The sequence below is a fragment of the Sus scrofa genome, chromosome 9 (genome assembly GCF_054392235.1).
Source record: "Sus scrofa isolate SSC_HxYL_T2T_F1_AM1 chromosome 9, Sscrofa_HxYL_maternal_Yorkshire_Landrace_v2.0, whole genome shotgun sequence".
Lineage (NCBI taxonomy): Eukaryota > Metazoa > Chordata > Mammalia > Artiodactyla > Suidae > Sus > Sus scrofa.
In genome coordinates, this window is record NC_139391.1 from 113,450,655 (window position 1) to 113,475,143 (window position 24,489).

The 24,489-nt window shown below is 40.5% G+C and overlaps 1 protein-coding gene across 4 annotated transcripts in view; it reads left to right on the plus strand.

Moving 5' to 3' along the window:
* Positions 1-24,489, plus strand: part of STARD3NL (STARD3 N-terminal like) — a 58,722-nt gene that overhangs the window by 16,290 nt on the left and 17,943 nt on the right. For 3 of the 4 annotated variants that reach the window (XR_002346928.2, XM_084974369.1, NM_001201385.2), the window contains 6 exon segments: positions 6,478-6,761; positions 10,643-10,720; positions 13,169-13,246; positions 15,370-15,423; positions 15,537-15,654; positions 17,995-18,090. Coding sequence is in view for 2 of the 4 variants with exons in the window: in XM_084974369.1 (XP_084830495.1) it covers positions 6,537-6,761; positions 10,643-10,720; positions 13,169-13,246; positions 15,370-15,423; positions 15,537-15,654; positions 17,995-18,090 (649 nt within the window). In the remaining 2 variants the exon portion in view is untranslated. 4 annotated transcript variants of the gene reach the window in all.

Sequence of the window (24,489 nt, forward strand, 5' to 3'; positions counted from 1 at the left end):
TTATCATCTATAGTTACTTTATGGTGTACATAAGTTTTTCCTTGCAGAAAAGCTTAGTAAAGTACAAGCCACATGGTAACTTATCAGTAATGAGTTTTTCTTCACTATTTTTTTTGGCCACCCCCCAGCATGTGGACCAGGGATCGAAACCTGGGCCAGGGATCGAAACCACACCACAGCAGTGGCCAAAGCCACAGCAGTAACAATGCCAGACCCTTTACCCACTGCACCACCAGGGAACTCCCAAGCATTCATGTTTTTAATATGTTTTAAAAATTGAACTAATTCTTAATATATGGGAAATTTCCTATTATAGTTCATGTTTCTGGCTTCTACTGATAAATAACAGTGTGGCCTCTATATTCACATGTTTGACCCCTGAAAATTGGGCACATATTCCACTCCTGTTTGCCTCTTGTTCCTTGTCTCCTGACACTGATTATCAGTTGACCATTTTCCTTTATCTTACTCCATTTTTTTCTCATTATCACATGTATTTCCCTTTGTCTCTTTCAAAGCCTGAGGAATAAGAGACTTGAGAGAGCCACATTTTAAGAAAAGTGGAAGACAGTGGATATCTCTTTGGAACTGAATAGAGTCCATAAAGTTTGAAATTATGCCAGTCCCCCAAAATTCAAAACCGGTGAAAATATACATAATTTCCAAGCTTTTTAGCCCAAATGTGTGTGTGTGTGTGTGTGTGTGTGTGTGTGTGTGTGTGTGTGTGTGTGTGTATTCATGCATGCTTTTGAAATGCAGTGGAAAATTGTAATGTATACACGGAAATATTTGCCTTTCAATTAGGTTTCATTTTTTTTTTAATAACTTTTGACTTATTTTTGTAATGTTTCAGGAATACCTTCAATATGTGGGTCCTATTTATGGGAGCTGTCGTGAGGCTTTAATGACCTAATGTATGTTAAGTACTCAGCACTGGGCCTGACTCAGTGTAAGGAAGCTATTGATTTTATTGTTGTAAGGGTATGCACTCTTACCTAATATAATAACATGTTATTAGGTGGGTAGGTTTATACTTGTGTTCTTTTGTTCTTGTCAGACAAAGTTAGGATTAGATCAGCTTTATTTAATAATCTTTTCTTTTTAATGTTTTGGAACAGTTTATAGGATTTTATCTTTCATTTCAAACTTTGAAATACCTGTCATATTCTCTGACTCCAGTTCTTTGCTTGGTAACTCTTTGTCTGCTCTTTCACTTTGCTTTTTGGCATGGTTCGTTCTGTTCAGGCCGTCTAGGTCCTCTTGATGTCATATAGAGAGAGTACTGACTTCCTTAATGATTTTCAAATGTGATTAGTGTAAAGTATCACTTACACTTTGAAAAAATCATCTCTCCTATTGTGGAGCTTGGCTCCATCTAAAGAGCTCCTCAGCTTCTTGGCTCTATTCTCATGGTAAAGCCTATCCATTCTGCGTGTTTTAACTTTTCTAGAGAAGCTAGGCATCTGGAATTGTATATGAAAGTTCATTATTTAAAATATTAGCACTACGTTCAGAATTGTTAGAAACAGTGAACAAGACCAAGCAAAACATGTCTGTAAGTCACATCTGCTCCCCAGGCCTTTGGATAAGGTGATGACTAAGTTCTTGCTGAATTAGATATGTTTAATGCTTGTTCTTCTCACAGTCTTTGTCTTGAAGAGAGCGTGCAGTGTCCTGGCTATGGCCAGAAGTGATATTAAGAAGGCTGAGTGATTGGGTTGAGACTTGGTTTTCCTGCCACCAGTAAGTGTCCAGAAGCCCTGTCCCCTTCTCCTAGGAGGGACCTTGGGACTTTGGTAAAACTCCAGTGACGGTGGTTCCTGTGCCCTAGCAGCTGCTGTGCACCATCTGGGAAGTATCAATTAAAGTTTTGCTCAGCTTTGCAACCAGCATGGGGGCCAGTGCAGTAGTGGCAGCCCAAAGATATAAGCTGTGCTTTCTGGAAGCTACAGGATTTCAGGTTTTTGTCTTTGTTTTTTCTGTGTGCAAAGGATATCATGATTTGGGAAGCTACTGGTGTGGATGAGATAGAATTTTTCTCCAGTTCTAATGTGATTAAGGGAAGAGTATAGGGCAGAGAGCAGCATGTTCAGGCTGAACTGCTGTCATGGCCTTCAGTTAAGCCAACAGTAAGACAAGACCACCTGTGCCTGAGCTGCTCTGGCACAAGAGCGACCTGTGGAAAAATAAGAATGGATTTCAAGTTTTTGCTAATTGCAGAATCAGAGCATGCATTGGAGAAATTAATATCCATCAGCCAGCCTATTTTTGGCTGATTATAACCCAGTAACTAAATCTCACCTGGCTCTTCCTTTGAGAAGCCGAGGTAAGCCATAGTCCCCCTTTCTAGAAAAATGCAGGTAGTAAAGGAAGTATTTTAGGCTTTGTGAACCATATGGCCTCTGTTGTGACCATTCACCTCTGCTCTCTCAGTGTGAAAGTGTCCATAGCAATGGACACCACCAGTAGAAAAGGAGGTAGTATTCTAGTAAAACTCTATGTTCCTAAACAGGCTGCAGGCCATGTTTGACCTACAGGCTACAGTTTTTTGACTCCTGATTTTAGAACATCAATAGCTGTGGTAGACTGGAATCTTTATCAGCAAGTAGCCACTTAATTTCTCCTCTTCTTTGAATGGAGTGTTCATCCCAGCTGCGTGCCCTTTGGGCTTAGCCTTGAGATATACTGTGGCCAATAGAATGTGAGTGGACATGTTGTGTACAGCAATTGCAGCATGTTTACGTGGTCTAGCTTGTCTCCTGTGCTCTTGCCATTTGCCAAGAAGAGAACATGCCATGGGTAGCCCTGGTCCAAGGGGAAAGACAGACAGGGAGCAGACCAGACCCAACACAGTTTGAAGCCAAGCTCTGCTTGCTGTCCACTGTCTGAAGCCCAGACTAGACTGGCTGAACTTCAGGCAACCTGCAGACCTGTGAACTTGAAAATAAAGGTAGATTATTTTAAGCCATTGAGTCTTGGGGTGGTTGTGAATACAGCATAACTATAGAATTAGCTGGCCAGTACAGAAGGAGGATAATTACTCATCTAGATAAAGCAATTAAGATAGGAATCTATCTTTTGGAAAAAAACCCAAAACAGCAAAAGAAGATTCTCATCTCCTTCCACAAATTCCAGAAAAAGATAAGGGGATATTTTTCTTCATTTTATAATCTCCACCCCCCTCCTCCTCACCTCCCTCACCCCCATGCTTCTTCCATGGTTGTAATAAACCCAGCAATTTAGGTTCAGGTTCCTGTGTGTACAGCTAATCAGGACTTAACAACCTCTTTAGAGAGGCATAGTTTTATGTCAAGCCAACCCCAGAAAGGATCTCAGTACTGGATTTTTTTTTTTTTTTTTTTTTTTTTTTTTGGCCATGCCCGCAGCATGTGAAAGTTCCTGGGCAAGGATTTAGCTCAAGCCACAACAGTGACAAAGAGAACTTGATATTTAATATTTTCAAAATTATGTCTGAGAAAATATCCAAGCTCTTCTTCAGAAATAAACAGTGTGGTCTCCTTAAATCAGCGGAGTTTTTTGAGAGCCTGTTCTGTGGTAGTCTCTGGGCTAGATGCGAGGCAGAATTTATTCAATCAATGCCTGTTTTGTTCCTGCTGCATGCTGTGTACTGAGGTAGTCCCTGGAGACATAGGAATATGTAAATCAAATTCAGGGCCTTCCAGGAGCACTCCAGCTAGCAGGAGAGAAAGGCAGGTAAGTGGATAATTAAGGCACAGTGTGGAAAGCTTTCGCCTAAGTGGCATATTCGTAGTCCTAGGAGAGCTTGGAGGGGATGCACTTGACCCTCCCTGGGGCTTGGAAGGTGGGGAGCATTTCAGGGAAGTCTTCGAGAAGGAATTGAATCTTTCTGAAGGATATGGTTAGGATGAAACCCTATAATTGTAGAGTAGAGAGAGGCTTTAAAAGTGTCTTCCTCTTTACACATTTAAAGGAAGCTCTCTCTCCCTTTTAAGACTTCCCTCTGTCCCAGACACAGATCAGTCTGATTAGAGTGAAGCTGCTCAGAGCAGTTTGTGCCCTGGGTAACTTTATTATTGAAGCTATTGCAAGCAACTGTACACTCTAGCTCATCAGCAGTTAAATACACATGCCTAAAAAATGTTGTAATGATTCTCATTTCCCAAGTCAGGTGTCTAGCATTGTATGATGTCAGTTTTTAATTGGAAATGGCCTCAAGATTTCTAGGGTTGGTGTTTTGCTTTGTTGTCCTTTTTTATTCATGAGGGGTAGGCTCAGCAAAGGAGACATAAGTGACACTAAGAAAAAGACCTGATTACCTTGGAAATGGTTTTCTTCCTAAAAACGATCCAGAGTTTGAATTGTGATGAATTTGTTGAATTTTCTTTACAGTTTAGTGGACTTCAATCATTTATATGTCAATAGGTCGTCAAAAAGTGGGTAGCCATGTCGGCTCTACTTAGGCCAAGAAAGAACTTGACCAAGCTTACGTTCTCTAGTCGCTCTTCCCTTCCTGTTGCTCAAAGGTTATCACTGAGCCAGCCGCTAGAGACATGGATCAGTTTTTTCCTTAAAGGTCTGCACTTACGTTCCTTTAGATTTTCAGAAGTAGGGTTACTAGATCAAGAAGTATGAAGATTTTTTTTTAAATTTGAATTTAAATTTTTTCTTTTTACAGCCGTTCCTGTGGCATATGAAAGTTCCCAGGCTAGGGGTCAAATCAGAGCTGTAGCTGCCGACTTACGCCACAGCCACAGCAATTCCAGATCCAAGCCATGTCTGTGACCTACATACACTGAGTGCTGGATCCTTAACCCCGTGAGTGAGGCCAGGGATCGAACCTGCATCCTCACAGACACTATGTTGGGTTCTTAACCCACTGAGCCACAAAGGGAACTCCTAAATATTTTTAAGTATCATAGTTCATGTAACCAAATTGCTTTCAAACATTTAATGTTTCAAACATTTAATGTTATGGCATTAAAGCACCACGTTGTATGAAAATATGGAAGGGACTTTTGTTCCCATGCGTGGGGAAGGAGAAAAATGAATGTCAAGTGTCGAGTCATAGTGTTCTGGACTCTGACAGGGCCAAATAGGATCATGTTACTTCAGGGAGATTCCAGAAATGTTTCGAAATTGTGTTTCGCCCACCTTGAAAGCGTTCTTCTCTCTCTGGACATGGCCAGTCATTGCGGCAGAAAGGAGAGCGTGGGAACCATGCTCTGGATCTTAAGGTCTGGATGCAGGTAACACACATTGCATTGGCCACATCACATTGGCCAAAGAAAGGCACATGCGTTCAGTAGAGCCAGGGGTATATAATCCTCCCAGAGAGGGGTGATATTGGAAGGGAAACTGGAATATTTGTCAAAGAAAAGTAATCCGTCATACTCTCCATTTGATGACTTTGCCTGATCTGTGAGATCTGATCATTTACCTTATCAGTCTTTTACTTTTATCATAGAAGCACATGCTGGCCTAGCTGGCCTTGGTCCACCATCTCCACATAGGACTGTGACTGTGGTAATTATCAGTGGGGGTGTTAGCATAATGCTGCACTTTTTGGGGTGTGCATACTTCTTATCCAAGAGTAGCCCCAGAAACATGCATATCCATTAAGAGGTAGTGGAAATGCTAAATTTGTTTTATTAGGTACCTGTGATAGAAAGCAATTCCTCCTTAGGAAACACATTTTTTATAGCTTATTTACATGTTCTGAATACATACTGTCTGGGAAGCCATTCAGTAAATGTTTTCCTAGTCCATGGATAATGACACTGACAGAACAGTAGAGATTCAGGAAGCTGGATTGGCTTGTTCACCCAGAAGCTTGCTCCAGGCACAGCACACCTTTTTGTTGTGGTTAATATCCTGTCTTTACCCTTTACTACTTCCTGTAAATTTGCATTCTTCTTTATTGACAGTCCTTTCTGTAACAGTGTTTCTTGGTTTTTGGGGGGGTTCTTGGTAGTACTGATAGATAACAATAAGAATTTCAGAGTTCTGTTTGTGACTCAGTGGGTTACAAACCCAACTAGTATCCATGAGGATGCAGGTTTGGGGAGTTCCCATTTTGTTTCGGTGGTAACAAACCCGACTGGTAACAATGAGGTTGCAGGTTCAATCCCGGGCCTCACTCAGTGGGTTAAGGATCTGGTGTGGCCATGAGCTGTGGTGTAGGTCGCAGACATGGCTCGGATCTGGCGTGGCTGTGGCTGTGGCTGTGGCTGTGGCCAGCAGCTGTAGCTCTGATTTGACCCATAGATGCAGAACCTCTATATGCAGCAGGTGCGGCCCTAAAAAGAAAATTAAAAAAAAAAAAAAAAAAAAAGGAATCGCTTCTCCTTTCACTTTCTGTATGTCTTCCTCAAGACAGAAAAGTCTTCCGTTAAAGACACCCGTTGGTCAATGAGAGGAACAGTTGCATGACGTTGGGGTCTCGCTGTGATATCAGGCATACTCTGATTTAACATGGTATCTCTTTTCTTCCCCAAGGATCTCTTCCCTCTAGGGATGGTGAGGTCGGAGAGAGGCTCCTCTAAGCCTCCTGCAGGATGAACCCCCTGCCAGAAGACATGGAGAACACTCTCACGGGGAGTCAGAGCTCGCATGCATCCTTGCGTGATGTCCATTCCATCAACCCCACACAACTCATGGCCAGGATTGAGTCCTATGAAGGAAGAGAAAAGAAAGGCATATCTGATGTCAGGAGGACTTTCTGTTTGTTTGTCACCTTTGACCTCTTATTTGTAACCTTACTGTGGATAATAGAGTTAAATGTAAGTGGTTTTTTTTGTTTTTTGTTTTTGTTTTTCTTGAGCATTATACAAATTGTGTCCAGAGAGGCACCCTCCCCCCCAAAAAAAGTTTTCTTATCATTTCTGTCCCATTTTAGTGAATTCCATCCTTTTTCAAATGAGGCAACATAGGACTTCTCCAGCTGATTTGGAACTTTCTTGTTTTGTACTGTTACTGTTTAAAAGAAACCTGGTTAGTTTAAAATTCACTTTGTCTACGATTATGAAAGTTGAATTAATGCTCTCTAAAAGGAGTTGGCAAACTATAGTCTGAGGGCCAAATTCAGCTGGCCTGGTTTTATAAATAAAGTTTTATTGGAACACAGCCCTGCCCATCTGTTTACTGATTGTCTGTGACTGGCTTTTGTGCCAAGTAGTTGAGTTGAGTAGTTCTGACAGAGTCCATCTGGCCTACAAAGACAAAATGTTTTATTCCCTGGCCCTTTTCAGAAAAAAATTACTGAATCTTGCTTCAAAAAATGTAGCTTGCTTCTTGAATATGTTTTAAATGTTGCATCTACTTTCTAGTTTCTACATTTAAGATTTTACACACACTTATTCTCCCCCCACCCCTTTTTTTTAGGACCAAACCTGCTGCATATGGAAGTTCCCAGGCTAGGGGTCAAATCTGAGCTGCAGCTGCCAGCCACAGCCATAGCCCAGCAACACCAGATCCAAGCCTCATCTGTGACCTACATCACAGTCATGGTAATGCTGGATCCTTAATCCACTGAGCAAGGCCAGGGATCAAACCCTCATTCTCATGGATACTAGTCGGGTTTGTTACCACTGAGCCACAATGGGAACTCCAACATGCACGTATTCTTTATTTTATTTTATTTTTTTTTTTGGAAAGAGGTTATTCAGTCATATTCTATCAAAAGGAAGGAAGGAAGGAAAAGAAGAAAGAGAGAAGGAAGGAGGGAGGGAGAGAGGGAAGGAAGGATGGAAGGAAGAAAAAGAAATCCTAGAGGCATTTGGAGGTTTGTCTCTCTTTTCTTGGGTTTTTGCAGTTATATTGCCAAATAATTGACTAGAACTCTATCCGGTAGAAATGTAATGCAAACTTCATGTGGACTTTTAAGTTCACATTTAATAAAAGTTAAAATAAGCAGATGAAATTCATTTTGATAACATTTTATTTAACCCAATATATTTGTTTTCTCCAAAGCCTCAGCTTTCACTGTTTACATTCCTTGCCAACAAGTAGGTGAACCCTTCCAAAATGCTTCCTCCTGGGCAAAAAAAATTGTTTATTCCCTTTACTTTCACAAGTTCATTTATTTCTAAGAAATATTTGTAAGTCCTGGGTATCAGTAGTTATTAGCTATTATTTATTATTAAGAGGTTGCTCTTTGCTAGGCACAATGCTAGGTGTTTTATAAGAAATTTATTAAAATGGAGAAAATATGAAAAGATACTGAGATTCCTATTGAAAAAATGATTTTCAATTTCGCTGTTAAATAGAGTCAACGTCTTAATCTAAACTCTGGTTAATATTCTGATTCGTCACAACAATTTTAATTCTAGATTCTAGAGTCTTAATAATTAGGATCATTGGACTTATTTAATTTCATCATGAATTCTGAAAGAGGAACAAATCTCTTTATGAAAGCAGACATGTACTTAAATTGGAAAATAAGATTTGTCCCAGAATCAAGGTCATATACGACATGAATCTACTGTGAATTTGAGTTAATAGATTTTCTTCTGTTAATCTAGCACTGTGGGTATGCCTTATTTTTGTTTAAAACCGAACAAGCTAGTGATATGACAACAGTATTTTAAAGTATCTCCTTTTATATTTGTTCCATATTTACACATTGAAGATAATATTTAAATTTATGTATATTTTAAAGGAGTAATCTACTTTCAAAACTAGCAGCTGTGTAATGAGAGCCGAAAAAGAAATGCATCTTTTAACAGAAAAGCATAGCAGCAGTTTTAAGGAAGTGCACTTAAAATTATTGTAGTGACAGCACAAAATCAAGGCATTCATTGGTTTGCCACTAATACGACCGCTGAGTGCAGTTAAGTAAGGGAAGCCACGGGATGGGGCTGTGATGGGTCACGAGGTTACACTTCTTACTTCCCTCCTTTCTCCCTGCGTCAAGGAAATTGAAATGGAAGTGAAGTAGGTGGGCTGTGCCCTGTTTTGTTCATCATGAGAGATCTGTGTGCATCTGCATGCAGTGTGTTCTAAATGAAAAGTTATTTCCTAGCAATTAGGAAATCCGTTTTTAACCTCACTTTTCTCCTGACAGCCTGTTTCCCCATTTGTAAAAAGAAAAAAATATATAATCTTTAAGGTAGTATATCATGACTTTCTTATCAAAACTATTAAAAAAAAAAAACTCAATTTTCTAGTTTATTTGTCTTGAATTGTCAGTCCTGACCTGGGCTTTTCATTACACACTGTAATGCCTTTTCTTTTGTCATCTATCTCTATAAATCTCTAATAATCACTCAGAGTGCATAGTGTCTCTGTGCACTCTAAAAATGTACATATTTTTAGATATCTGCAGATTTACTGAGTGCCAAAACATAGGCTTCTGATTCAGGTGTTGCAAACTCCATGGAAAGCTATATGAGATATAAAGCTGAGGAGATATAATGAATATCTTAAATTGCCTTGTAGTGTTGGTCTTTAAAAGAGGAAAGAAATGGCATAAAGGGAGATTAGGCCTTCAAAAGAGTGTGAGAACCAGGTGTTCTATACAATTATAACAATGACTAAAATCTTTTGCTTTCATGTATAACTTCCAACTTAACCAGTTTCCCCCCTGGCTTCAGGGAGTTGACTGGTACCAACCCTGCCCGGAGTTTATTTTCCTGGGGTGGCTGATTCCTTTTTGACCAATTGAAAGGAGGGTTCTGGTTCTGCCTAGGGCCTCCTGGTATACCCTTGAGTAGACTGATTGTTTATCCCTTCTTAAATGCTTTGAGAGTGGATTTTTTTTTTTGAGACCTGGTGGTTTCAAACTGATTTGATAAGAAAGTCATGTTGTCTATTCAAGTTAAAAAATATCTCTTTATAGGAGGAGTTCCCATGATGGTGCAGTGGAAACGAATCCGACTAGGAACCATGAGGTTGTAGGTTCGATCCCTGGCCTTGCTCAGTAGGTTAAGGATCCGGCATTGCCATGAGCTGTGGTGTAGGTCACAGATGAGCTTGGATCTGATGTTGCTGTAGCTGTGGTATAGGCTGGCAGCCGTAGCTCCATTTAGACCCCTAGCCTGGGAACCTCCATGTGATGTGGGTGTGGCCCTAAAAAGACAGAAAGACCGAAAAAAAAAAATCTGTATATAATATATAGACATGGATCAATAGATACAGTGCAGAATTTTAAAATGCTGAGAGCAAATAAGACTAGCCAGGGGGACAGTTTTACACTTCTGTCATGTGTCATGATAACTACTATCACTAATGTTTGCTAAGAGATCAGGGAGCCTCTTGACCTCCCAAGCCTTATAATAGTGGAGCATGATCAAAAAGTGAGGGGAGCCCTGAATAAATGTGAATTGTCTTCTTTAAAAATACACATTTGTGTGATTGAAGGCTTTATCTTACAAGAGAAAAAAAATAAAAAAACTAGTTTTCATATATAGCATTTTAGTGTGCCAAAATATGAACTACAAAAAAGGCATTGTTCTTTATTACATATTTATATTTGTTAAATGAATGAATTCAGGATCGAAGGAGGAAATGCTCTTTCTATTCAAATCGTGAGGGTACTTTTCCATATTTTAGCACTTCTGGCTGCTGAGAAGATAGGAGAATGTATACAAAACCTTATTGTATGTTCTCTTGTATTATTTTCACATTTAACTCTCTCATTTTTTCCTCTTACTCTCCTTCCCAGGTGAATGGAGGTATTGAGAACACGTTAGAGAAGGAGGTGGTGCAGTATGACTACTACTCTTCTTATTTTGATATCTTTGTGAGTATTTTCCATCGTACGTTTTATTTCAGACACAGTGAAACTAGGCAGAGTGTCTCTCAGTAGACCTCAAATCCTATGCCATTCTTTTTTCCTCTTTTGAACATTGTTTTTCCTTTTCCCTTACTCCTGACCCATTCTCTGCTCTCTCTCTTTTTCTAAGAATTTTTCTGGTCATCTCAAGGAAAGAAAAGATTAATGAGAAATAAGGGAGCCCCCAGTGGAACCAGCCATTCTGGTTTTCCTTTATTCTTTAAAAGACTGATCAGAAGCCATTGGCAGACCCTCATCACTAAAAGGGAAATTCACATATTTATATAACAACACAGGGGAAATGCCATTCCTTTGCTGTTTTGAGATAGATTTCTGAGTATATTTTTAATAGTGATTGTTTTGTTTTTCCGTAATAGGAGTTTTTGAAAAAGTGCTGCTTTGATTATCTTGGGCAGCATTAGTCTGTCGTAGAATTACACAGATGCAGTTATCTGTAGATGAGGCATTCATTTTATTCAAAGGAACACTTGGAGTGTCTTTCTAGGATACACAGTGACTTGGATTGGGTTAGATGCCTCTCCGTGCTGTCTATTTCTTTATAGGTGGTAGCATAAGTCAGTCACATTCTAACACTGTCTCAGACACAGCACAGACAATGAAAATTCGTAAAGAATCTCCCTCAAATTCATTTTAACTACTTCATTTACTATCTTCAAGCAGCTGCATACACAATAGTTCAGACCCTTTAAAGTCAGAAACACCTGGGTTTGATTCAGAACACTATCACTAATTGTATATTTTTGAATAGTATTAGGTCTAAACTCCAGTTTCCTCATATGTGAAATAAGATCATCATAGTTCTGAAAAGTAAGTGAAATAACACGTGGAAGACACTTAGCCTAATGATACGTGTGTACGTCCTAGAAGCTCAGAGACCCACCATCGTAATCACTGTTAACCATCATTGTTCCTTTTGGTTGAGAGTATGAGTGATTATATTTTCTAGGGGTTTTTAAACTACACGGAAAAGTCTTATCTTGTTTTTCCCACACACACTGCAGAAGTGTGTATGAGGAAAGAGGTGGCATTCCCAGGACAGAGATTAGGGTTCCTTGTCATCACCCCCTTGCAGTCTTAGTAATTGCATTTCTAGCTGTACAGTGTGTTAGAGTTCTGTTAAGATTGTGTTGCAAAAGTGACTGGTATGGCGTATCTGCAAAACCAATGATATAATTTAATCCCCTTTTCCAAATGAAAGAATTGAGTCTCACAGTTCAGTGTCTTGACCTATCTTAGGTCACCAAACTTAGTGGCAGAGCATGTTAGGCCCCAGAGCTCTTGCTAATTCTTTCTTGTGCGGCTGTTGACATATAATAACAAAATTGACTCCTCTGTTTCCTTTTATTCCCCTGTTGAATTTATCCTAAACTAGTCTGAGCCAGGAATTGCCAGGAAGCCACGTTAATCCACTGGCCAGATCTCCAAGGGTTGTCTGAAGTCTGCTTAGGGAGTTAATATTGCCAGGCAAATAAGTGGGGTCCATTAGCTCAGGTTGGAAAGACTTTCACACCTGGCCTAGGAAGTGGACACAGACTCCAGGAAACCTTGGGATTTGGGAGACCCCAAGATAGAGAGAGAAAGATATACTTTTGCCAAGTCCTCAATGCAGAGACAGAGGTAGGATAGACAGAGAAACTAAATGGTTAGCAGATTATTGGAAAACACATTTTCAATGAAAGCAGCAAATTAAAAACTAATAGAACTGCAAACTTCGTTTATGTAAAAGGATCTTAACCGAGGTCATTCAGTCAGTGGTAGCAAAGAAGCGGTTGGCATCCAGGCTTTCAGCAGTTTTGGTTAGAGGAACTTTTGGCAGACCCCTCTATCCTGCGGCATTGCTCAGGAGCCACCTAACTTCTCCCTACTCAGACTAAGCATATTTTCCAAATAAAAATTGGTAAAATTTTATCCTATGTTTATTCCTTAGTAGATGAGAATTTCTAAGACAGCTGTGGCAAAGTGGTTAAAAGTCTGGTCTTTGGAGTCAAGCTGCCTGGGTTCAAATCCTGGCTTCCTTACTCGGAGTTATGTGGCCTTGGACAGTTTTTCTGTCTGTCTTATGTTTGTGCCCAGAGTGGAAAAGTCAACTTTCAAAGCATTTTCTCCAACCTTAAAAGAATATCAGAATATATGTGGACGCAAAAAGAAAGGAAAAATAAACATCTAACTGTATGTTCTTTTGTTGGTAATGGGAAGTTAATTTGAATCCCTTTTTGGTTGGGATTCCATAAATTCTAGAGCAGAGGTCCCACCTGCCAGTCTGTGGCAGTCTTCAGCTAAGTCAGAATGAATAATGAACACACTGTGGCGGGTTCTTTATTTAAACTAAATGACTTTACTTTTGTATATATTTCTTAAAAGTTATTTCGTCTTTTTTTTTTCTTTTAATATTAGCTTTTGGCAGTTTTTCGATTTAAAGTGTTAATACTTGCATACGCGGTGTGCAGACTGCGCCACTGGTGGGCCATAGCGGTGAGTATGCCTGGTGAGTGGTTCCTCGGCCCCAGGGCTGATGGCCAGGGTCTGCTCACAACAGGGCTGAGCTGGGGGCAGCTGTGCTTTCCATCTGGGTTGAGTTCCACTTGCTTCTCCTGAGTCCCCCTCCTCCACACCTCAGTAGGTTTAATTCTCTGGGGGCGTCTTTCCAGGAATAATGAGTAACTAGCTTTGTTGCTATGGAGACTGTGACAAATGAGGAATCTAGGGGCCCATGAGTGATCTGATCGTTGGCCAAGCACCAACCCACCCTCTACCTCGTTTTGCAAACGAGAGATGAGCTCGGTCCCTCTGTCCCAAAGCTATTTGGACAGTTTCCTCTGGTTGAAATCCCTTGGCGACTTTTCAGGACTTGCTCTCTGTATATTTTGATAACTTCCCTCCTCACTATGTGACACCCCCCACCACCTCCCACCTCCACTCTAGCCTTAAAGGGAAAAGCTCCCTTTTTATTGTTGCCTTTAGGCTTCTTAAAGGCAGTGGCATTTTTACTCACCTGTTTCCTTGCATCCAGCCCAGAGCTTTGGCACAAACTATTCACTCTCAATACATATTTTTTTTTTTTGGTCTTTTTTTTTAGGGCCACACCCGAGGCATATGGAAGTTCCCAGGCCAGGGGTAGAATTGGAGCTGCAGCTGCCAGCCTAGCCACAGCCAGATCTGAGCTGCCTCTGTGACCTACACCACAGCTCACAGCAATGCCGGGTCCTTAACCTACTGAGCCGGTGGCCAAGGATCAAACCCACATCCTCATGGATACTAGTGGAGTTCCTTACTGCCGAGCCACAACAGGAGCTCCTCAGTACATATTTATTGATTGAAAGAAAAATTATAAGCAGTTCTGCCTGGATTGTTTTTGTCATTGCCACAGACCTCTGAGCAGCCACTTTGTTGGGGTCTCTAATAAGGCAGGTGTATGGGGGGAGTGGCAAGCTCCCCAGACCTGGGAGACATGGGCAAGGCCAGCCTGCCATCCTGCTTCTGGAGTATGAGCCCTCAGTCTGTGTCGGGGCCCTGGCTTGTCCAGCTGGTCATAGAGTTGTGTTGCTGTCCTAACAGGGAGTCCGCCAGGGGCCATATGTGCCTGGACCATCTCTTCTGAGTAGCCCCAGAATCCCAGGGCTGCCCTCAGACCATCCATCAAGCCCCAAGCCCATGCTTCAGCCAGACTTGACTCCCTTGTCTGATATGCTTTTGCCAATACCCAGTGGCTGTGATGACTGTCCCTTGCCCATTTTCTACAGCTGTCCCTATTGAGAACATTCTATTCAAGTCTCCATAATGTGCGCCAGTATGTGTCAGACCATCTGTCTCAATGTTTATTTCAGAATAGTGGTTGGCATGCAATGAGAGTTTTAAGAAAGTTTCTTCAGTATCTACTTTCAAATTTTCAAAGGAACAGGTCAGAGGTAGCACATCCCTTTTATTGTTGCTGATTCTTGTTTTTAAACATATTTGCAGAGAAGGGCCAGGCAGCTGGAAGGAAAAGTCAGCTGGTACCTGAGGAGCACTTAGTGTCAGCCTGTAAAGTTAATTAGTATCAGAATGTAAGATGCCTCTTCTCCTAAGTAGCTTGCTCTAGGTATTTGTGTTTGTCTGTGTGGTGTGGTTGCGTTGTGTTTTGCTAACAAAACTGACTGCAGCTTTGGTAATACTCACTGAGCATGCTCCTCATCTCCACTCTGTCCCCTGGTCAGGCCTCATAATGCTACAGACCTTAGTGGGAGAGACTAGGCCCAAGTCCTGTGGGATTCTCTCTGGGCTTCCCAGCCCCGGGAGAGCTCTGCCTCTCTATGTCACTGGACCCTTCTTCTGCGCTGACAGCATCTCTGCATGTTGTGCCCCCTAGTGGACAAAATTAAGTTTCCCAACACACCAGTCTATGGCTGAGGGGAAACCGAAGGCTGCCAGTCAGGCCTTGTGTGCCATATGGAAGCCCGCTGTGCCCAGTGTGGTGTAGGGGATAGAAGCAGAAGGATGTGGGAGGGGGCCAGGTCGGGGAGAGCCTTTTCAGGCTCTGATGGGTCTCTTGCGTGAAACAGGTGCCTCCACAGTATAAAATATCTAATTTGAATGGTGCCGGATTATGTGTCTTTCAGTTGACGACAGCAGTGACCAGTGCCTTTTTACTAGCAAAAGTGATCCTCTCAAAGGTACGGCCTTCCGCTTTTTCTGTGCCGCCACCGTCTATACAGACGGAGCCTCGTTCTCCAGTGCGAGCTTGTGGTAACTGTTTCCCCTTCTCCGTCCCATTTGTTCTTTCCAGCTTTTCTCTCAAGGGGCTTTCGGCTACGTGCTGCCCATCATCTCCTTCATCCTTGCCTGGATCGAGACGTGGTTCCTGGATTTCAAGGTGTTACCCCAAGAGGCAGAAGAAGAAAACAGTACGTCTCTCTGAGAGTTGGCCTCCTGAGACTGGCCAGGCTGGGAGGAGGGGCGGCAGGCGGCGAGTCTGGCTTTGCATGAGCTCCAGGTGGAGTTAGGCACATGTGTCTCCACCGTACAGCAGTGCAGGAGACCTAGAGTAAGGGGGTGGATGGAAGGACAGGGGAAGGATATGGCTCCTCACTCCAGCCATTAGGCCAGGCTTCCTAGAAAGAAGTGTGAACCCTGGTGGAAAAGATATTCCAGCAGCTACGACTGTAGCCAACACCTCCTCCTCAGACAGGTTGACCTTCTCTCTGTTGATAATGGCTGTGGGGTGCTTAGCATCTTGTGTCCAGATAACAGTTCTAAATAGAAGTCAGCATTCCCCAAAGTCTCACATCCCTGTCCACACAGCCGGTGGTGCCTTTGAATGGGCCACAGTGTGAAAAGCTGAGTGCCAAATGGGGACTGTTGATGGGGTGGATGGTGGCGATGGAGTTAGGGGAGGAGGTTAGCCGGCCAGAGAAAAGCTCGTCCAGCTCAGGCTCGCCTCGTCCTCCTCTGAGCAGCAGAGTGATAGCTGGCTTTGTGCTGTCGTGGGTCCTGTCAAAGCTCTTAGGATTTCCCTGTGTGGCTTGGAATATGACAGGATATTAGCTGGGAAATCCGAATGATTGATGGCGCTTTAGGATTAATTATTGGGCTGGCATTCTCCACATGATGGCCTTCATGGAAGCCCACGCACCTGCCCCCTGAGAGATGGTGGAACCCAAGCTCAAGGCAGAGACCCAGGCAGTTTCAAGACATGCTATTTTAATTTTTTTTTTTTTTTAATGAGAGTTGCCAGGTTTATTTCAGGGTTTTTGTTTGTTTGTTTGTTTGTTTGTTTCTCTCTTTTTTGCCACACAGGCAGTCAGGCAGTATGTGGGAATTCCTGGGCCAGGGATTGAACCTATACCACGCAGCAGCAACCAGAGCTACAGTGGTGAGAACGCAGGAGCCTCAACCCACTAGGCCATCAGAGAACTCCCAAGACATGCTGTTTTTATGCTCTCAGTCATCTGGCTGGATTTGTCCTGCCCTATTAATAAGGGGAGAGAACATCTTGTGTCTTATAGGAAGTCAAACATGATTATAACCTCAAGAAACAGCAAAAGGAAAACTCACCCTGCAAGTGGTTTTATTTTTAAAAAGCTCACTTACGACGAAGAAATCTTTTTTAAAAGACTTATAATTCAAGAGTAGATTTTTAAAACACATGAATCAGGCCAAGATCCATCTTCTGTCCTGGGCCTCTGTACCTTTATGAGAATATATTGTGGAAAAGGGACAAAATAAAGCTAATGCAAGTCACCTTTTAAAAAATGCATATATATCGGAGTTCCCGTCGTGGCACAGTGGTTAACGAATCCGACTAGGAACCATGAGGTTGCGGGTTCGGTCCCTGCCCCTTGCTCATTGGGTTAACGATCCGGCGTTGCCGTGAGCTGTGGTGTAGGTTGCAGACGCTGCTCGGATCCCGCGTTGCTGTGGCTCTGGCGTAGGCCGGTGGCTACAGCTCCGATTCAACCCCTAGCCTGGGAACCTCCATATGCCGCGGGAGCGGCCCAAGAAATAGCAACAACAACAACAACAAAAAGAAAAAAAAATAAATAAATAAATAAATAAAAAATGCATATAAATATCACACTGAACTTTCTTGAAAGTATATCAACTGCCTTGAGTGCTTATGTGATTAAACCAAATCCGAAGTAACTGGTAAAGCAGAACACATAATTAATGAGAAGAGTTAAAACAGCCTTTATTTTCACTGTAGCTTATTTTACATGTGTACCTGCCAGCTATTGCTTGGCCTGGTGCTCCCTCTAATTGTATCTTATTAATTATTATTATCTTGTTAATTGAGTTAACCAGTTTCAGCCCCAAGCACTCATCGTTGATGGCCTTCTCTTCTGGTGTGAGTGATTTTATGCTTTGTCTGGCATTTCTCTAACCAGATGCAGACTGTAGGCCATTTGTACAAGCTGACAAGGTTTTTTGTTCTGCCTCATGCTTTGGTTTTGATGTTGTTGCTTTATATCTGTAGGGAAGTAGGTATTTCCAAAGGGGAAGATGCTAAACCGGAGAATCCCATGCATAACAGGAAGCAATGTTTTAAACCAGTTGGAATCTGTCCTCATAATACTGGTTTATGGTTTCTGAATAAAACTTAGTTTTTGGCTGAAAGATGTTCAAAGTACCCGTTCTTGCTGAGATTTTTAAACAAGTAATAACACCACCACTTTATTGTGGTTGACCTGGCCAGGAAGCCATCAGAACAGACATCATTTCCAGCATCTGAATTTCTTCTCTTCTAGGACTCCTGATAGTTCAAGACGCCTCAGAGAGGGCAGCCCTTATACCTGGTGGGCTTTCTGATGGTCAGTTTTATTCTCCTCCTGAATCTGAAGCAGGTAAAAAATTTGTCATTTGTGTATTTGTCCATCATTCAGAAGCTTGGCACACATACACCCCGCCCTCTCCCAACCCCCTCTTCTCTGTTCACTTAGATATCTGACATATTAATATATGAATATAACTAAGACATGGCATTTAATATATGAATATAACTAAGACATGGTCTTGATCTACGGCCCGTGATGGGGCACAGAGGTGTAGAAATAAATGTAACAGGGGGCCTTGGGCACTGGTATGTGGGCGGGCATAGGGTCTTGATACTCTCTGTTATCTGTCATCCCCTCCCTGGCTTTCCTCCAGGATTCTCACCGCCTGCCCAGTTGCCCAAGTTGGAAATCAGGGCTTCACTGAGGACTCTGTCCCTTTTCCATGGCACACAGCCCATCATTCACCATGCCTTTTTGATCTTTTTTAATTCTACTTCCTTGCTTTCCTTTAAATTATACCACTTATTATCATCTCTAGCCTCAATTCAGCATTTCCTGTTTTAGTTTCTGCAACAGCCTTCTGTCTCCCTTCCTCACTTGTTTTCTCCCAACCAGCGATCATAAAGCCATGTTAAACGTAACAGTTGCATTATGCTGAGGGTTCCTCAGAAGCTCTCTCTGAGGCAGAGTCTCATTATCCCTATTTTAGAGGAGCAAGTGGAGGCACAGAGAGGTGACATCCTTTGTCTAGCATTACACAGATGGTGAGAAGGTGGAGCTCAAATTTGAACCCCAGCTCCAGCAGTAGAGTCCATGAGCATAGCTAATAAATACACACAGCCTTTCAACATTAATGAAAATGCAGAATTGATGGTGTCATTCCCTTGTCTAAAAGCCCTTGGCGGCACAAAACATTGAGAAAGTCATTGGATCCTTAATCTGGCTGAAAGTACCTCTGTGTCAACCCTTACCCAGTTGTCCAAGCTCTCCTTTCATTATGCTCCTGTGTGCTGTTCTTTGCTTTCTGAAAACACCAGAACCCTCAAAGTCATTGTTTGTCTCGCTTTTTCTACCTTTGACATTATCCTCTGTGGTCTTAGTCTCCACTCACACATTCAGTAGTCTTCTTCCAACCTATCCCTGGCTCCCAGCAGTCCTAGGTGGTAGTGGCAGTGAAGTGGGGTTTGCCCTGAGATCTCGCTCCAACAACTCTGTCGTCCTGCAATGACTGTACTGCCTTAGACAGCGACTTGGCCTGTTCCTACTATTGGGATATAAACTTGAATTAGAGATGACATTATTTTATTCCCAGCATTACACTAAGTAAATATTTTAAATGCACACACACGCATATAAGTACAATATAGATTCTAGGCAGAAAGAGCAACAAGATCATCAAAGGCCTAGAAATGGGGCTTAGTGTATTAGGGGAATTCAAAGTAACTTGATACTCTGCACAACTGGTGTTAGATTGAAAAGCAGTATGAAGTACAAAAACATAATCAGATGAAATAAAGATACGAATTAGCAGAAAAGCGATTTCTCAGCCAGCAGAAACTAGGATAAGTATTAACTATTCATTATAAGGATGACTTCACTGAGATTTTTGTAAAGAAGTTCAGGACAACAGGATAATATGATTATGCCTTAGGCATTTTCCATCAAGCAAGTCATTGACTTCCGCCTTTGACTTTACTGCCATCTGGTGGCAGTTGGAAGCATTGCCATCTCATTGAATTATGATGTTAAACAAGAACAACACTTTCATGTTCCACTGGGTGGCTGCATTGTGTAAGATAAAATCCAGATTAGTAGTGGGAAGAGGAGTGTTCACCGTGACTTCACTTTATTGTATTGTGTGTTCATCGTATGAATGTTTATTTAGGAAAGAATTAAGATGAAAAACTATTCTTGCAATTAATGCACCTCAAAAAGAAGATTTTACTCTAAAGTAAAGCTTTTTTATTAGGGCAGCAGACAAATATTAATCAGTCTTTCAGCTTTTGCCCTGATACAGTATGACTGGCCCCTAGTAAGTAAGAGGGCACGAGCGCTGTGTCTTGTTTTCCTGTCTGTCTTTCTCTAGCACTTAATATAGTGCCTGGCACACAGTAAACGTAGAATTGTTGGAGGAATGAATGAAGAGAGAAAGAAAGAAATTGGAGGCACCAACAGTTTAAATGTTAGTATTTTTCCTTGTAAAAGAATGACTTCTTGAATTTTGAAATCACAGAAATTTGGGAAATTAGCACAGTTTAGTAGGTGTACTTATGCAGTTTAAAAGAACCAAAGGAAGGGAGTGCCAGAGTCAGTGAGGCCCAGGCACATGCCAAGGTCTGCTGCTTTCCTGGATGCTTTCCTTGGTGCTCTTTTTCCTTCACCGTCTTAAATCCCTCCTCTTCATTTTCTTTGTGAAGTTTTTGGAAGCACAAATTTTTAATTTTGATGAGGTGAAGTCTTCCAGAATTTATTCTTTTATGGATAATATGCCTAGGGTCATATCACTTTTCCTTAACCTTATGTCATGAAGATTTTCTTCATTGTTTTCTTTTAGAAGATTTTATACATTTAGCTCTTTCAATTTAAGTTTATGGTGCATTTTAAAATAATTTTTGCATATAGAGGGAAGGAACTAAATCCACGGTTTGGATTTCTAGTTTTCACATTGCTATTTGTCATAAAAACAATAACCCGTTGAAGGAATTCAGCAAGTTTCTCAAAAGCCAGTTTTTTTGGTTCTCTTCCACTGACCTATGTTGCTCACCTTGCACCAGAACCGCACTGCCTTGATTCCCGTGATTTTACTTTTATGGAAACTTTGAACTCAGACACTGCAAGGACTTGCTTAAAAGGCCTGCCTTGCCCCCAGGGATCTCAATTTTATAAGTAATAAACCTTGCCATATCCTCCTGGTGTGTGTGTATGATACCATCAGTCTCAACATCCAAATCGAATTTTGCGTCCTCGCTGCCTCCACTGTTTTTGCAGGGTGACCATAACAAAATTATTTTGGCTATTCTAGGTCTTGTTTGTTTTCCTGTCAGTCTCAGGATGAACTTATTCATTTTCGCCCCCAAAGTGTGCTGCATTGAATTTATAGCTCAATTTGAAAAGAATTGATATCATGACAATGTTGAATCTTCTAATCCATGAACTTGGACTCTCTGTACATTTATTTAGATATTCTTTAATTTTTCTCTGCATTGTTTTATTGTTCTCAGCGTGCAAGTTTTGTTCCTCTGTTGTTAAAGTAATTCCTAAGTATTTTATTCTTTTTGGTCTCATTGAAAATGTAATTGTTTTCTTACTTTCACTTTCAAATTGTTACTAGTATGTAGAAATACATTTGATAGTTTGCATATTAAACTTATATTTTGTGGCCTTGCTCTACATGGTTCTAGTTTTGGTTTTGTGTGTGTGTGTAGATTCCATGGAATTTCTACATGTAGAATAATGTCATCTGGGAGGGAAAAACAAAACAAAACACCTCTTTTCCATTTTCAGTCTGCTGGATATCTTTAATTTTGTTTTATTGTTGCACAGTCCAGAACCTCTAATATAATGTTGAAAAGAGGTGGCAAGAGCAGAGATTCATGTCTTGTTCCTGATCTTTGGGCAAAAGCATTCAGGCTTTCAGCATTAAGTGTGATGGTAGCTGTGGGTTTTCACAGATGTCTATTATCAGGTCTTAAGGTTCCATTTTATTCCTAGTGTTTTGGAGTTTCATCATGAATGCCCATTGGATTATTCGAATGATTTTATGCTTCTACTGAAATGATCATGTGTTGTTTGTCCTGCTTATTCAATTTATTTATTCATTCTCCTGCTTATTCATTTAATATAGTATATTCCATTAAGTAATTTATGAATGTGAAATCAGTTGTTTACATTGGGTCAAATCCTCCTTGGTCACATTGTGTAAACCATTTTGCATGTTTCTGGATTTTACTTGCTAATGTTTTCTTGAGGATTTTTGTACCTGTGCTCAATAATTTTGTACCTATTTGCTTTTGGCTTTGATATCAGGGTAATGCTGGCCTCATAGAACACATTGGGAAGTGTTCCCAGTTCTTCTGTTTTCTGAATGAATTCTTCTTGTGAGGGATCAATATTATTCCTTCTTTAAATGTTTGATAGATTATGCAATGAAACCATCCTGGCCAGGGATTTTTTTTGTGGGAAGATTTTAATTACTAATTCAATTCCTTGTTATTTATAGATCTATTCAGATCTTTATTCTTGGGTCAATTTTATCAATATGTGTCTTTCTAGGACTTCATGTATTTCTTCTAAATTATCCAGTTTGTTGACATAAATTATTTATAATATTCCACTCTACTCCTTTTTAGCTTCAGTAACATTAATGATGTTCTTCTTGTCCTTCTTGATTTAGGTAATTTGTATGTTCTCGCCTTCTTGTTCATTCTAGCTTGAAGTTTGTTAAATTTATTGATATTTTCAAAGAACTGACCTTTGTTTTCATTGATGTTTCTCTCTTGCTATTCCGTTTTCCATTTCAATTATTTCCATTCCAGTTTTTATTATTTCCTTTATTTTGCTTGGGTTGAATTTAACTTACTTTTGTTTTTCAGCGCTGATTTTACACCTTCCTTACTGATTATAGGCATTTAAAGCCATAAATGTTATAGCAATTGTTATAGCAAATGTTAAAGCCTGGCAATGTTATAGCAACATCTTATAAATTTTGATGTTGTGTTTTCATGCATTCCTTGGTTTTCAGCAGTTTGCCTATGATGTATCTCCTTGCGGATTTCTTTGTATATATATCTCAATCAGAATTAGATATGTAGATTAATTAAGGGAGTTTGGGCCATTATTTCTTGAAACGTTTTTACTTGTTTTTAAAAATTTCCTCTTCTCTTTCTCTGAGGTCACTATTACATGTACATTGGTATGCTTGATGTTATCTTAGGTCTCTGAATTTTTTTTCAGTTTTTCTTCAGTCTTTTTCTCTGTTATTCAGATTAAATAACTTCTATTCCTCTATCTTCAAGTTTATGATTCTGTCTTCTGTCAACTCAAATATTCTCTTAATACTATCTATTTTTTAGTTCAGTTATTATACTTTTTACTCCAGATTTTTAAAAATCCTTTTTTTTTTAATTCTGTCTCCCTCTTGAGAATCTCAATTTGTTGGTTTATTGTTGTCACACTCTTCTTTAATTCTTTAAACATGATTTTCTGTAGTTTTTTGAACATATTTATAATAGTTGCTTTGAAATCTTTGTAAACAAAATATTAGACACACTCAGAGACAATTTGTATTAGGTCATAATATTGCTTTCTTTTTTGCCTAATAATGGTCAAACTCTTCTGATTCTTTCCCTCTCTTGTAATTTTTTTTACTGAAAAATATTTTGTTGAAAATACATTGTAGCAAGTCCAGATTCTGAATTTGCTGCCAAAGGTTCCTGTTATTGCTATTTGTTTGCTTATAAAATCGTGTGGTTAAATCTGTGAAATTATGTCCCCTGTGGTATGTGGTTGCTGCTGTGTCTTCTGAGTTGTTTTTTGTTTTTTTTTTTGTTTTTGTCTTTGTTTATTTGTTTGTTTTAATTCTTTTATTTTTAAACATGACTTCCTAGGGATCACCCTTGTGTCTGCATAGTTTGGTGGTAACCAGTAATTGAAACAGCCTTTGTGGTCAGTCTCCTTGATTAAGACTTTCATCCTTGGCCAAATGGATATTTCTGTTTATGGGATAGCACATTCAAATATCAGGTCTTTTTGAGTCTTCAGCTTGTACTTTTTGCTGAATTTTTTCACATCTCCTCTTCATATGCTTACAGACTCATGGTCGCCCAGGCTAGTGTGGGTTCTTTTGGGTTTCCGTTGAGCATGCATACAGCTTTAGCCAAGCATATGTTTGTTGCAGCCATGACCGAAACCTCAAACCAGCAGAGGCTCTGGTTTTATGCTCACATACCTCTAAGTTTGTTATTTCCCCATTGTGTCACTTCTCACCCCAAATTAAATGAGCTCCTTCAGCTGTGTAAGCGTGCTTCCAGTCTTCATGGCCCACCATACTTTAGAACCTTCATGCCATGGAGCTGGGTGATGGGAGATGGGGGAGAAATGGGAGCAGCTACAGGAAAGAGTAGCGTTGTTGTTCCTTGAATCCTGCAGTGTTTCAAGTATAAACACTTTTCACATAGTTGCAGGGCTTTGGTCATCTCCCCAACACTCCATCATTTGTTTTGTTCATCTCTGGTTTTATAGTTGCTTTTCAAGGAGAAGGTTTATAGAACTCCTCACTTGACACTCGCCAGAATGCCTTGCTACCTTCCACTTTTAAATTATGAAAAGCATACGCATCATTATGTTTTAATCTAAAATTTGGCTTTATTTACGGCTTCCAAATAGTTGCAGGCCATGTCATCTCATTGTGGTTTTTGAATGCCTAACAGTGGAGCGTGAACCTGGAAACAGAAAGAATTGGTATCACCA